The sequence below is a fragment of the Chionomys nivalis genome, chromosome 5 (genome assembly GCF_950005125.1).
Source record: "Chionomys nivalis chromosome 5, mChiNiv1.1, whole genome shotgun sequence".
In the NCBI taxonomy this organism is placed as follows: domain Eukaryota; kingdom Metazoa; phylum Chordata; class Mammalia; order Rodentia; family Cricetidae; genus Chionomys; species Chionomys nivalis.
In genome coordinates, this window is record NC_080090.1 from 69,368,183 (window position 1) to 69,381,005 (window position 12,823).

Below are 12,823 nucleotides of genomic sequence, written 5' to 3' on the forward strand. Positions count from 1 at the left end.
TGGAAAAAGAGTTCCACTGACTTGAAACTTGATGTGTAGACTAGGCTCGAGAGGTCCATCTGCCTCTGCCTCCCCAGTGGTGGGATTAAAGGTGTGCCCCACCGCTGCCTGGTTTGTAATCTTGTTTACTTTTTATTTATTTTGGTTTTTTTCAAATGAGCTTTCTCTGTGTAGCTCTGACTGGTCTGGAACTCATTCTATAGACCAGGCTGGCCTTGAATTTGGAGATCTGCTTGTCTCTGTCTCCCAAGTGCTGGGATTAAAGTTGTGCACCACCATCATCAACATAATCTTTTTTAAGTTTTAAATCTATTGTGTGTGTTTGCATATGTACATTGTCACTGTGGCAGGTGTGAAAAACAAGCTGTGGAACTCACCCTCTCCACTTTGTCCCAGGGCTTGAACTGGGTTGTCAGGCTTAGTGGCTGCCTACTGAATCGTTTCCCTGGCTCCGAATTTTTTTTTTTTTTTTTTTTAACCTGGCTCCGAATTTGCAGATTTTCTTCTCTCTGCTGGGATTGTAGGTAAGAGCCAGCCTGGCTCATGAGCCTTTCTTTTCCACATCTTTTATTCACTCATTTTCAGGGCAGACTGCATGTTTGACAAATCTTTTTCTTCTGCCTTTGGCTTCTGTCATTATAAACTCAGCTAAAAAGTGGCCAGCAGTAATAAATGCTGAATGCTGTATGCTGTTGTGCCCTGAAAATTTCCCTGCTGTTGCAGGAGAGAGCTGCTTGTTGTTCCTGGCCATTTAGCCCCGAAATAATCACACAGAAACTATATTAATTAAAACACTGCTTGGCCCATTAGCTCTAGCTTCTTATTGGCCAACTCTTACATCTTAATTTAACTCATTTCTATTAATCTGTGTATCGCCACATGGCAGTGGCTTACCGGCAAAGTTTCAGCATGTCTGACTCTGGCGGCTCCCTGACTCTGCCTTCTTCCTCCCAGCATTCAGTTTCATCTCCCCCCCCCTTACCTAAGTTCTGCCCTATCAACAGGCCAAGGCAGTTTCTTTATTCATTAATGGTAATCACAGCACACAGAGGGGACTCCCACATCACCCTGCTAACTTAATTAGCTTGTCACTGTTTTTTTTTAAAAAAATATTTATTTATTTATTATGTATACAATATTCTGTCTATGTGTATGCCTGCAGGCCAGAAGAGGGCACTAGATCCCTCTACAGATGGTTGTGAGCCACCATGTGGTTGCTGGGAATTGAACTCAAGACCTTTGGAAGAGCAGGCAATGCTCTTAACCTCTGAGCCATCTCTCCAGCCCTAGCTTGTCACTGTTAAACTTTACCTTTAATAAAGCATAAACATGCCGGGTGATGGTGGGGCACACCTTTGATCCCTGAACTCAGGAAGCAGAGGCAGGTGGATCTCTGAGTTCGAGGACAGATTGGTCAACATCGTACCAGGACAGCTCAACTCCCTCTGGTGTACATAGGGAATTCCAAGACAGACAGGGCTATACAGAGAAACCTAGCCTTGTCTGTCTGTCTGTCTGTGTCTGTCTGGAAAAGGCAATAAGTAAGTTTAAACACAGAGACATTGTAGACAACATCCTGGTGAGAATGTAACATGAGTGGTCTCTAGTTTGAAACTTCATAAGCTTCACCTTTGCTCTTTGCATTCCTGTTGGTGTTAGGAACTTTTTAGTTCCTATCAAATAAGTAAATCTGCTTATATTTTTCTTTGCTCATTGCTGTACACGTTTCCTAAGTAGCTTCTCTAAACTTTTCCAGAATTCTTCTACAAACAAGTTCCAAGGTGCTAAATAATCTTTTGACCACGGTTTCTCACCACAATGACCTGCTTCCTTGGTACCAAATTTCTGTATTAGTTGTGTGTCATCTGTGAAAATGAAGCAGGAAGGATTTACTACTCATGGTTGCAGAAGTGTGTCAGCTGTCATGGGTATGGCAGAGTAGAGCCACGCTTACCATGACAGTTATGAACCAGAGACCATCTTTTCTTTAAGCCTTTATTCCTAGTTTCTTTGTCCCTCTGAGAGCTTCCAAAAGTGCAAGCCATTTGTCCTTTCCTTAGTGTTCTGTAAATTATAGACTTTCTTTGCTTCCTTCATACCCCATGTCACAAAAAACCAAAAATAAATAAAATTGAAAGCACTTGTGCTCCTTTTTGACAGAACCCATTTCTAGGTAAAGATAAGTAACTTCAGAGAAAAATCCTGGCCTGTATTCTGTATTTGCTATTTCCCAAATATTCTCAGTTGGAGTAGGAAGGTCCTATATTTTATGACCGACCTTCCTTCCTTCCTTCCTTCCTTCCTTCCTTCCTTCCTTCCTTCCTTCCTTCCTTCCTTCCTTCTTTCCTTTTCTTTTCTTTTCTTTTCTTTTCTTTTCTTTTCTTTTTCTTTCCCTTCGTCCCCTTTTTTGATACAGGGTTTCTTTGTATAGCCCTGACTATCCTGGAACTAGCTCTGTAGACAGGCTGGCCTTGAACTTAGAGCTCTATCTTCCTCCTGCCTCTGCCTCCATAGTACTGGGATTAAAGGCGTACTGAGGTATTACTGCTTTCTAAACCTTAAAGTTTGGGCCCAGTTTGGGGAATGCATATACATTAGAACCATAACACCTTCTTTACAAATACTAAATCTTTTTGTTTCCTTTTTATTCCTAGCAATGTCTCAGGCTGTGCAGACAAATGGAACTCAACCATTAAGCAAAACATGGGAACTCAGTTTGTACGAATTACAACGAACACCTCAGGTAATACAGACTGCTGTAATTTTGGGAAATAGATTTGTGTAAACTGGGATACCTTTGTAGAAAATGAAAACTTAAAGAGAACTTAACAGCAATAAACTTACATAATAGTAGTTCTGAATCATGTGTTGGCTGACACTTTATCCATTCAACAAATGAGTTACGTACTTCCATACCAGCCTCTGCTAGGTACTAGGGGAATAGTAGTGAATGAAACATTATGTGGCCTTACCTACAGAATTTATAGAGACCAAATAACTCAATTTTCATAAAATTACATTTATGAGAAATTGAATAAGGGGGAAAGTTTCCTTTTCGGTAAGGAAATAATGGGAGAAGTGGGGGGAATGTTTGGAGAAAGTAAATGGGCCAGGAATGGGAGGAGTGTCAGCTTGAAAGTAAGCATGCTTAAAACTGTTCATTTTAAGTTTGCCCACAGACCGGACAGACAGGGATGCCTAACTGGAGTCTGGGGGAGAATGGAAAAATTTAGGGATTGTCAGTACATTTGTGGGTATGAGAACCAAGAGATGGATGAAATCTGTGCTTTCATCCAGAGGCATTCACTGTTTAGAAATTAGGTAATGGGTGAAGACCCAGTGAAGGAGACTGAGGAGCATTCAAAGGAACTTGACAGAAAGAGTTCAATATCTTAAAATTTTTTGAGACAATCTTATATATTCCAGGGTGGCCTCAAACTCACTTGGTAGCTGAGGATGACCTTGAACCTTCTGACTACCCTGCCTCCACCTCCCAGATGCTTAAATTACAGTCATGGTCCATTGTTTCATTTGTCACCCTTTTGGTATTAAGGGCTGTTAAAATAGTGCAGAGGTGGTGGGGTTCAAGAGCCTGGAGGAATATTTTAGCTAAGACAAAATGACTGTGAGTTGGCCGTGGTGGTGACTTGGGTGATGGTCATAGTTGTTCATTTTTATGATTTTTTTAGTACTTGTGTGTGTTTTTATTTATCAATAATTAAGAAGAGATTAAGTAGTCACTCTTTTACAGGAGGCAATAACAGATGGCTTGGAAATTGTGGTCTCACCTAGAAGTCTACACAGTGAATTAATGTGCCCAATTTGTTTGGATATGTTGAAGAACACCATGACTACAAAGGAGTGTTTGCATCGGTTCTGTGCGGATTGCATTATCACAGCCCTTAGAAGTGGGTATGTTGGAATGAGTCATTACTGGATCTCAGCTTGTAGTACAGCAGTGCTTTCTAGAATTTAGGGACCACGTTGCCTATAAGTATGTGGGAACAGGACCTTTTAAAAAGTGTGAAGTCTAGATTTTAATTTGGAGTTTTTTCTTTTTTGTTTGTTTGTTTTTGGGTTTTAGAGACTGGGTTTCTCTATGTTAAAGTCCTGGCTGTCCTGGGCTTGCTTTGTAGACTAAGCTGGCCTTGAACTCACAGAGATCTGCCTGCCTCTGCCTCCCCAGTGTGGGTTTAAAAGCGTGTGCAACCACCGCCCAGTTTATTTCTTTGTTTTAAGCTAGGTTTTTAAAAAACAAAAACATTGTACCCAGGCTAGTCTGGAACTTGCCATATGGTTCAGATTTGCCTTGGGTTCCTATGCAATTTCCTGCTTCAGCCTCCCAAGTGCTGAACTTGCATGAGTGAGCCCCAATACCCTGCCCTCAGCCCCTCTCCCACAAGTATATCAGCTAAGGTTTTTGAAATCCTGATTAACCTGTTTTATTTAATTTTCACAGAGAGTTCAGCTAACTATTTTTACATTTTTGTGATAGTATGGATAACTTTAGAAATTGGATTTTTTTGTTTTTAGCCCAATGATCATATTTACATTTTCTTTCTTTTCTCTTAATTTAGCAACAAAGAATGCCCTACCTGTCGGAAAAAATTAGTTTCTAAAAGATCACTAAGGCCAGACCCAAATTTTGATGCACTCATCAGCAAAATTTATCCGAGTCGTGATGAGTATGAAGCTCATCAAGAGAGAGTGTTAGCCAGGATCAACAAGCACAATAACCAGCAGGCACTCAGCCACAGCATTGAGGAAGGGCTGAAGATACAGGCCATGAACAGGTACGCGGAAGAGGAGGAGAGGTGGGACATGTCCAGATACTTAGGGAATCCTGACTTTACCTTTTCTGTAAGTTGAACGCAGTGGTGAGTAGTTTGTTTAGTGCACCATCTTTTCTTAAAGGGGTGACACACACTTCCAGGGTGTTGCATCTAAAATAATAGAAAGAACCCACAGTGGAAGGAGAGAAGCAGCTTTGTCCTTTGACTTATATACTTGCTGAACCCATGTGCTCGCCCCCCCCCAATAATAATAAATATAAAACATCTCTTCTGCATAGAGTGAATATATTGAGAGGATTGTCTCTGGTTTGAGTCTCCTTTAGTGAGCTGTTCATTCTTACCCTGTCGTAATGTCCTTGTGGAAATTAGTAGTCATATTTGTGTTTATTATGCAGTATGGTGGTTGATAGAGTTGAAGACTTCGTTGTACCTAGCAGCAGTTAATACAGTCTATTTCTCTTTCCTCTTTTAATAGTTTTCTTAGGGTTCCAGGAGAGTCTGCTTATTTTGCCTTTTTTGTTGTTGTCATTAACTATTCCTTCAAAGTTAATAAAGTTTCTTTTCTCTAATTCTTACAAGTGGAGTTGCTACCATCATTTATTGTTCAACTTTCAGTACAGTAGCTTGGTCTACAGATGACTTTATCTGATTTCGGGCTTTAATGACCATACATACATACTCACACTAGACTGTTGAATTTTAGACTGAATTCATTTCCTCTTGAGTAGCCAAGAGGTTGTTCTTGGCTTACTTGGAACTTGCTATGTAGACTAGGCTGGTCTTAAACTCAAAGTTTAGCCTGCTTCTGCCCTCTGAGTATCAGGACTAACAGTATATTCAACCATGCTTGGTCTCCTCTTAGATCTAAAAGGCGTTTCAGAATTAGCATATTCAGTGTGAAGACTTTCTATCGCACTGTGCTTATTCTTGTTCATTTCTGGTTTTATTTATCTACTAGTTTACTAGTCAGTTTTCAGGGATGATGATCATTTTCCGAATAAGGAGATGCCAGTAAAAGGCTTGTTTGTTTAATGGCTGTCACTTGGCTGTATTGCAGAGTGACTTCAGGTATCATCCCAGATCAAGTCACTGTAGCTTCCACATAACTGTTTTGAGGTTCTGGGTGATTTGGAAGTACATTGATCAAAACCCCTTCTGCTGTAAAAGTTAAAAGATGAGTTCTATTCTGTGCGTTACAACTGTATTTCAGAAAGAAGATTCAGTGTTACTTATTTTTAGAGCACAACACAATGCTGAGCTGGAAAGACTCAATAGTTACTCACTTTAGTCTCATGAGAAACACATTTATCCTTGGTTAGAAAGAAATATTTTTATAGTCTGTGGCCTCTGCCTCCAGAGTGCTGAGATTAAAGGTGCGCACAAATGTGCCTAGTGCGTTTAAATCTTTTATATGTGTTCATGGTGAGCTTTCTAGATTATTGAGGGGCATGTGGAAAACAATAACAAGATTTTTCACCAAATTCGCTAGTCAAGTTTTATCCCTTGTAATTTTTTAAATTTTAGAATTCAGAAGTTCAGGCCTGGAGAGATGGCTCTTCCAAAGGACTGGGTTTAGTTCCTAGTACATGGCAGCTCACAACCATATAGCTTCAGTCCCAGGGGAGCCAACACCCTCTTCTGCCTCTGCAGGCAACACACACATGGTGTGCAGACACACGTTGGCCAAACATTTATACATATAAAATGAAAATAAAGATTAAAAAGCAGACAAACAAAATTCTAATGTTCAGTATAAAACTTGGCTTCAAGTTTGATGCTTTAAAGATCCTAATGTAAATCTTCTTTCTTTTCCTCCTTCTTAATTAGATTACAGCGAGGCAAGAAGCAACAGATTGAAAACGGCAGTGGAGCAGAAGATAATGGTGACAGTTCACACTGTAGTAATGCATCCACACATAGCAATCAGGAAGCAGGACCTAGTAACAAACGGACCAAAACATCTGATGACTCTGGGCTTGAACTTGATAATAACAATGCAACAGTGGCCATTGATCCAGTAATGGATGGTGCTAGTGAAATCGAACTAGTATTCAGGCCCCACCCAACACTGATGGAAAAGGATGACAGTGCACAGACAAGGTAATGTGTGAATTTTTTTCATATTACTTGGTTTCAGAATGTTTAATGTGGAATTTAATTGGAAAGTTTGTATTTGAAATAAAATCAGCATTTGGCATCCTAGTTTTAGGGTTCAGTTTGAATGTACTGCTGCCTAGATTGCTTGTTTCCTTTCTCTTCCTCCCTCCTCTCCCCTCCCCTTCTTCCCTTCCTTTCTTTTTCCTTTTTTCTTTGTTTTCTTCCCAAGAAGCCCTTCACAAAGGATCAGCCCTCGTAGGTGATGAAGAAAAAGGCAATCCAGAATAGGCTCTGTATTTCACAGTGGCAAGGTTGAATTTCCACACCGATCACATAGTGCCTGCCAGCGAGTGCAAATAAGCACCAAATATTGTTGTAGGAGTAATTGAATAGTGTATCGATCGGCTGGGGGTGGTGGCACACGCCTTTAATTTCAACAGTCATGAGACAGACCAGCCTGGTCTACAGAATGAGTTCCAGGACAGCCAGAGCTACACAGAGAAACCTGGTCTTAAGAAATGAACGAATGAATGGTCCCAAGATCAGCACTTCCGTGTTCTGCTTCAGTCTTCAAAACCAGAAATGCCAATTCTGAAGACAATTTGCTCTTATTCTTAATGTGTCTCTTGCTGTGGTCAATAGATTCTAGTAATTGAGGTGGAAAGATGTGCTGTTTTTTTTTGTTGTTGTTGTTGTTGCTGTTACTGGTTTTTAAAATTTGTACACTGTGTGTATATATATGTGTGTGTGTATATATGTATGTATGTATGTATATGTATATTGTTTTGTGTCATCTATTAACGAAGGTAGGGTGTTGAGCCTTTATGGTCTGTCATTGCTTCTTATAGAGAAGTAAATTTCTAATAATTTTCAACGGTTGGGACATATATGTTTTACATAACTTTATAGCTCTATAATTTAGGAATTTTTTTATATGCTCTAAAACTGAAATGTTCAATGCTTTTTCTTTTAGATACATAAAGACTTCAGGCAATGCTACTGTTGATCACTTATCCAAATATCTGGCTGTGAGGTTAGCTTTGGAAGAACTTAGAAGCAAAGGAGAATCAAACCAGATGAACCTCGATACGGCCAGTGAGAAGCAGTACACCATTTATATAGCGACAGCCAGTGGCCAGTTCACTGTGAGTATTTGCATCATGACTGTTGACAGTGTGAGCTCCTTGTCAGTGGCAAGAAGTGGTGCGGGGCCTGTTAGAGTAAGACCGCCGAGACGACCGAGGGCTTTGTGATGCCTTGGTTCTGTTGCAGGCAAGATTCTTGGTCTTCGTCAGTTTAGTCTCACTATTCCTGAGCACCATGCATTTTCATAACTGTGCCTTTCTCTTCGTTTCAGGTATTAAATGGCTCCTTTTCTTTGGAATTGGTCAGTGAGAAATACTGGAAGGTGAACAAACCCATGGAACTTTATTATGCACCCACCAAGGAGCACAAATAAGCTTTTAAAAATCAATTCTGAGACTGAACTTTTTATAGCCTATTTCTTTAATATAAAGATGCACCATCATTACTTTCACGGACAGATCTGGGATATGTTCAGTTTTCCTTCTGAGCCAGACTTGTTTACACTATGAGGTTCATTTTCCCTTATTTAAGAAGACTCTAGTAATTCAGTCTCCCTGCCCCTTTATAGTATAAATAAGTTATGTTCCACAGAACGTTTGGTTCCTTTCAGGAGGACACTTTGACCTAGGAGTTTTTTGTAGGTCTGTATTTTTTTCCTTTTCTTCCCCCTTCCAGTTTTTGATCTTTTGAGACAAGGTCTCATTATCCCTGGCTAGCCTGGAACTTGATGAGTAGTCCAGGGTGGCCTTGAATTTGGAGCGACACTCCTGCCCAAATACTGGGATTATAGGCGTGATTACCACACCTGGCTTAAGATTCAGCTGGCCATCAGCCATCCTTTTCCCTTTCAAAAGTTTTGTAGCCTAAAGAATGTTAGACAATATGTATTCTGACTTTTTCCCTTGGAGTCTTGTATATTTATAGTTTTCTATATAAACTAGTATCTTCACGAAGACCAAGGCTCAAATTTACTGTGCTTAAACAATTCTCATAGGATTATTATTTTCATGGTATTTTCTTACATAGTATCTCATTTAAAAAGAAGTTCTTTATGAACTTGGTGTCCATTGTCATGCAATGTTTTTGGTTTTTTTGTTCCCCTCCCCCCCTTTATGTGTTTTTTTTTATAAGTTTAGAATTTCTGGTCATGGGAAGAGAATCAACAGAGTTCTTTGAGAACATGGTTCTTTTACAGATTTCACCGAAGAAAGAAAAGTTTAAATTGGTCATAAAATGTATTCCTCAGTTGTACATTTAAGAATTCTTTTCTTCTATATTACTTTTACTGTTCAGTTTCTTTATTATAAATGTTTGATGCTTTTCCCTATTAAAATACCAGAGATATGGAGATATTTTGCACTTTAAACTTGATGAAAAGTACAAGATATGTTCAAAGCGTCCTCTAATTCTTATTACTTCAAGAATAACATGACACATAGAGCTAAAAATGAAACAGAAAGGTTGCTTCTGTTTGAAGAGTTTTTTTATTTTGAGCTGCCCTGTGTTTATAAACTTAGGGCTCTGCTGATTCCACTCTGTAGAAGCAGGCTAACCGAGCGCAATCATTGCTTCCATACTGAGACAGTTCTGTAGAACGTCAGCCAGTTGGTAGTCATTCTCATATTCTTAGTTTTGTATTGAGACAGTGTTGATAGTTTGGGAGCCACAAGGCTTTATGCTGACCAGTCAGAAATAATATTGACTTAAGTTTTATTTTTCACTTCTGTCCTGATTCTCTATATGTCTCCAAGTTTATATTCTCACAGTATTTACAGAAGACATGTTTGCATTGAAAAATTTAACCCTTACAAAAGGGTTTTGATAGGAGGAAGTAGACCTCCAAGTACCATTGTAACTAAGTTTGTCCAGTCATTATAAATATTTATCTGTCTGTTTTGACAGATTGGGGCCAGCTTGATGTTTTAACTTGAGCCAAGTATGAAAACTTAAAGGCTTACTCAATTTTTTACCATTTTACTGAAAAAATTTGAAATCTGTTTTTACAGTTTTTTTGGTAATCTGTGCCATAAGATTTGAAAACCACCAAAATTATAAGAACTTTTATATCCAATTCCTCTTCTGGGGTAATGTTAAGTTGTATAGATTATTATGCATGTTTGCTGGATATAACCCTTGTTTTGTGATGTAATTGCTTAGATTTTGTTGTTAACATTAGATTAGTGGTTGTATTAAATAAATTCTCAATGTGGTTATTAATTGAAATTTTATCTTTAAACAGAAAGTTATTTGTGAGGGAGTTTGTGCTTAGAGAATGTATGTGTTTTTATCTGTCAGTGTGGAAGCACATAAACTTTGCATCATTTAGTGAAGTTAGTACATGTGTACTCCTTTGTCAAATACATAGGTAATGGTAGAACATTGAGTGCATTGTGCATGCAGTGTGTGTGTGTGTGCATGCTTGTTGCGTGGGGGGTGGAGTCTAGATTTGGGAGAAGAAATACTGTTGGCTCCGATTAACCAACCTCGGTTTCACAGGATTTTGCAGCTCACTCCAATAATCACGGATATAACCAAGTCTACAGATGACACTCGTTGGGCAGGATTGGTTAGCTGTTGTTGCTCAGCTGTCCTTGAACTCCAGGGCTCAAATTAGTCTCGTGCTTCAGTCTCTTGAGTAATGGGACGATAAGTGTAGACATTACTCATTTTAACCTTTTTTCCTCTTGGGAGTGGGTTGGAGTTCAGTGGTTGTATGTACAAATACACTGTTATGTACATTTATACTGTTAAATTAGAATTACTTGTATTTCCAAAACTTTTTATCTTCCCAAACTGTACATACAAATAATTTTTATAAACTCCTCTGCCCATCTCTTGATCACTTCTGTTCTAGGGTTTGGTCTATTTGTTTGTTTGTTTTTAGAATTTGACTATTTTATGTACATCATAGAAATATAATTTGTAGTGTTTTCAGAATCCTTCAAATTATGAGGATATACCAATTTGAATTTTTAGTACTGAATGGCATATGTATATACATTTTGCATATTCATTTATTTTTAGTAGGTTGGTGGGCATGTTTTACTAGATGGGCATGTATTACTATTCTAATACTGAAATGAACGTTATGAAACACTTAAGCTCCTGATTTCTATTTTGGGTACAAATAGGAATGGCATTATTAGATCATACTGTAACTCTTTGTTTTTAATCTCTGAAATTTCAAACAGTTTTCCACAGTGGCTCTCCACACTGTTTTACATCCCTGCTGATAATGAATAAGGTTCCAGTTTTCTCACTATTTCCACAGCATGTTATTTTCTTTTTCCTAGAAATTATATGTGTAATATGCCTGCATTTATGTCTGTGTCCTACTTGTATGCCTCAGCCACAGAATTCAGAGCACTTCTCTGAAGTCAGTTTTCTTCTACCATGTGTGTTTTTGGATCAGGCTCAGGTCATCAAGCTTGGCAGCAAGTGCCATTACCTGTTGAACCATCTTGCCAGCCTTGTTTTTTGAGAAGGGGTTTTGATAGCTCTGGCTGTCCTAGAGCTTGCTTGTAGCCATAGATGTCCTCAAGCTTGTGCCCACCTTCCTGACTCTGGCCTCTTGAGTATTACAGGCATGTGCCACCATGTGTGGCTCTCACTCTGAATTTAGTATATGGCAAAAGGTCTGGGCCCATCCTTCATTTATTTCATGTAAACATCTAGTTTTCTTAACTACAGAATAATAAGTTTTTTAGTGAATTGTTGTGGAACTTTTGTTTAAAATCAGTTGCTCATACTTGTAAGAGATTCATTTTGAACTTTGAGATTGATTTGTTTATATGTCTTCTGCCAGTGCCATACAATTTTGGTTAGTTTTTTAAAGTTATTTTGATTTTATAAACTTTCAAATAAATAAAAATACCAAAAATTAAGCAGACTCAAAGCTTATACAGCTCTGAATATTATGTAGTTAGAATCGACGTTCAGAATGGAATCCGTGGAGTTTCACAGTAAACTTTACACTTACAGTGTTGAATATATTTATGTACTTACTCACAAAACCAAGGAATACTCTTTAATAACTTGTGGCTCTTATATTCAGCCCTTCTTTATCCCTTTATATTTAGATTTCTTGCTTCTTTATCACTTTGTAATATGGATTGTATAATTTTAATCGTTTGAACCTTATGAGGACATTTTTCTTGAACATTTCAACTTAAACATAGTTGCATTTCTGTATGTATACCTACCCTTTCTCTGTCTCTTTAATGGACTCTCTCTAGGTAGCTGTCCTGGAAATCTTTGTAAACCAAGCAATCCTTGAATTCACAGAGATCTGCCTGCCTCTGTCTCCTGACTTGAGTGTTGGGGATTAAAGGCGTGTGCCACCATCCTCCCAACTTTGTGTGCATACCTTTTATACCAATCTTCTGAGCGTGATTATAGGAAAAGAGTAGTTTACATTTGGAGCTATAAAGTCAACCTTCTTGACTAGATAGAGATGCAGCTGTAACTAGTAGAGTGCTTCCCAGCATAGTGTAAAACTTGCGTGGTACCAGAGTGCCAATGCATACCTGTGATTTGAAGCTTAGGGTGGCAGAGAAAGGAGTGCTAGAGACTGAGTCAGCCTTTACATAGAAAGGCCAGCCGAGGGTACATTAGACCCTGTCACTAGGAAATAAAGGCCTTCAGCAACTCAGTTTAAAGGCAAAAAGAACTATGTGGAAACCCCAAAATTAACGTTTTTAAAAAAATTACACTTTTGTGTGTTTTTGTTTTGCCCTATTCCATGCATGGTGTCGGCAGAGGCGTGAATCCCCTAGAAGGAATTGAGGACAGGTGTGAGCTGACATGTTATAGAACTCAGGTCTTCTTCAAGAGCAGCCAGTGAGTGC

The 12,823-nt window shown here is 38.7% G+C and overlaps 1 protein-coding gene across 1 annotated transcript in view; it reads left to right on the forward strand.

Annotated features, from left to right (window-relative positions):
- Rnf2 (ring finger protein 2) overlaps positions 1-11,720 on the forward strand; it is a 33,924-nt gene extending 22,204 nt beyond the window's left edge. Inside the window, exons 2-7 of the mRNA XM_057770796.1 lie at positions 2,655-2,743; positions 3,752-3,912; positions 4,578-4,793; positions 6,621-6,893; positions 7,864-8,035; positions 8,248-11,720. Coding sequence (XP_057626779.1) covers positions 2,657-2,743; positions 3,752-3,912; positions 4,578-4,793; positions 6,621-6,893; positions 7,864-8,035; positions 8,248-8,349 — 1,011 coding nt within the window. The 5' untranslated portion in view covers positions 2,655-2,656 and the 3' untranslated portion in view covers positions 8,350-11,720. The remainder of the gene's footprint in view (positions 1-2,654; positions 2,744-3,751; positions 3,913-4,577; positions 4,794-6,620; positions 6,894-7,863; positions 8,036-8,247) is intronic.
- The last annotated feature ends 1,103 nt before the right edge of the window (positions 11,721-12,823 follow it).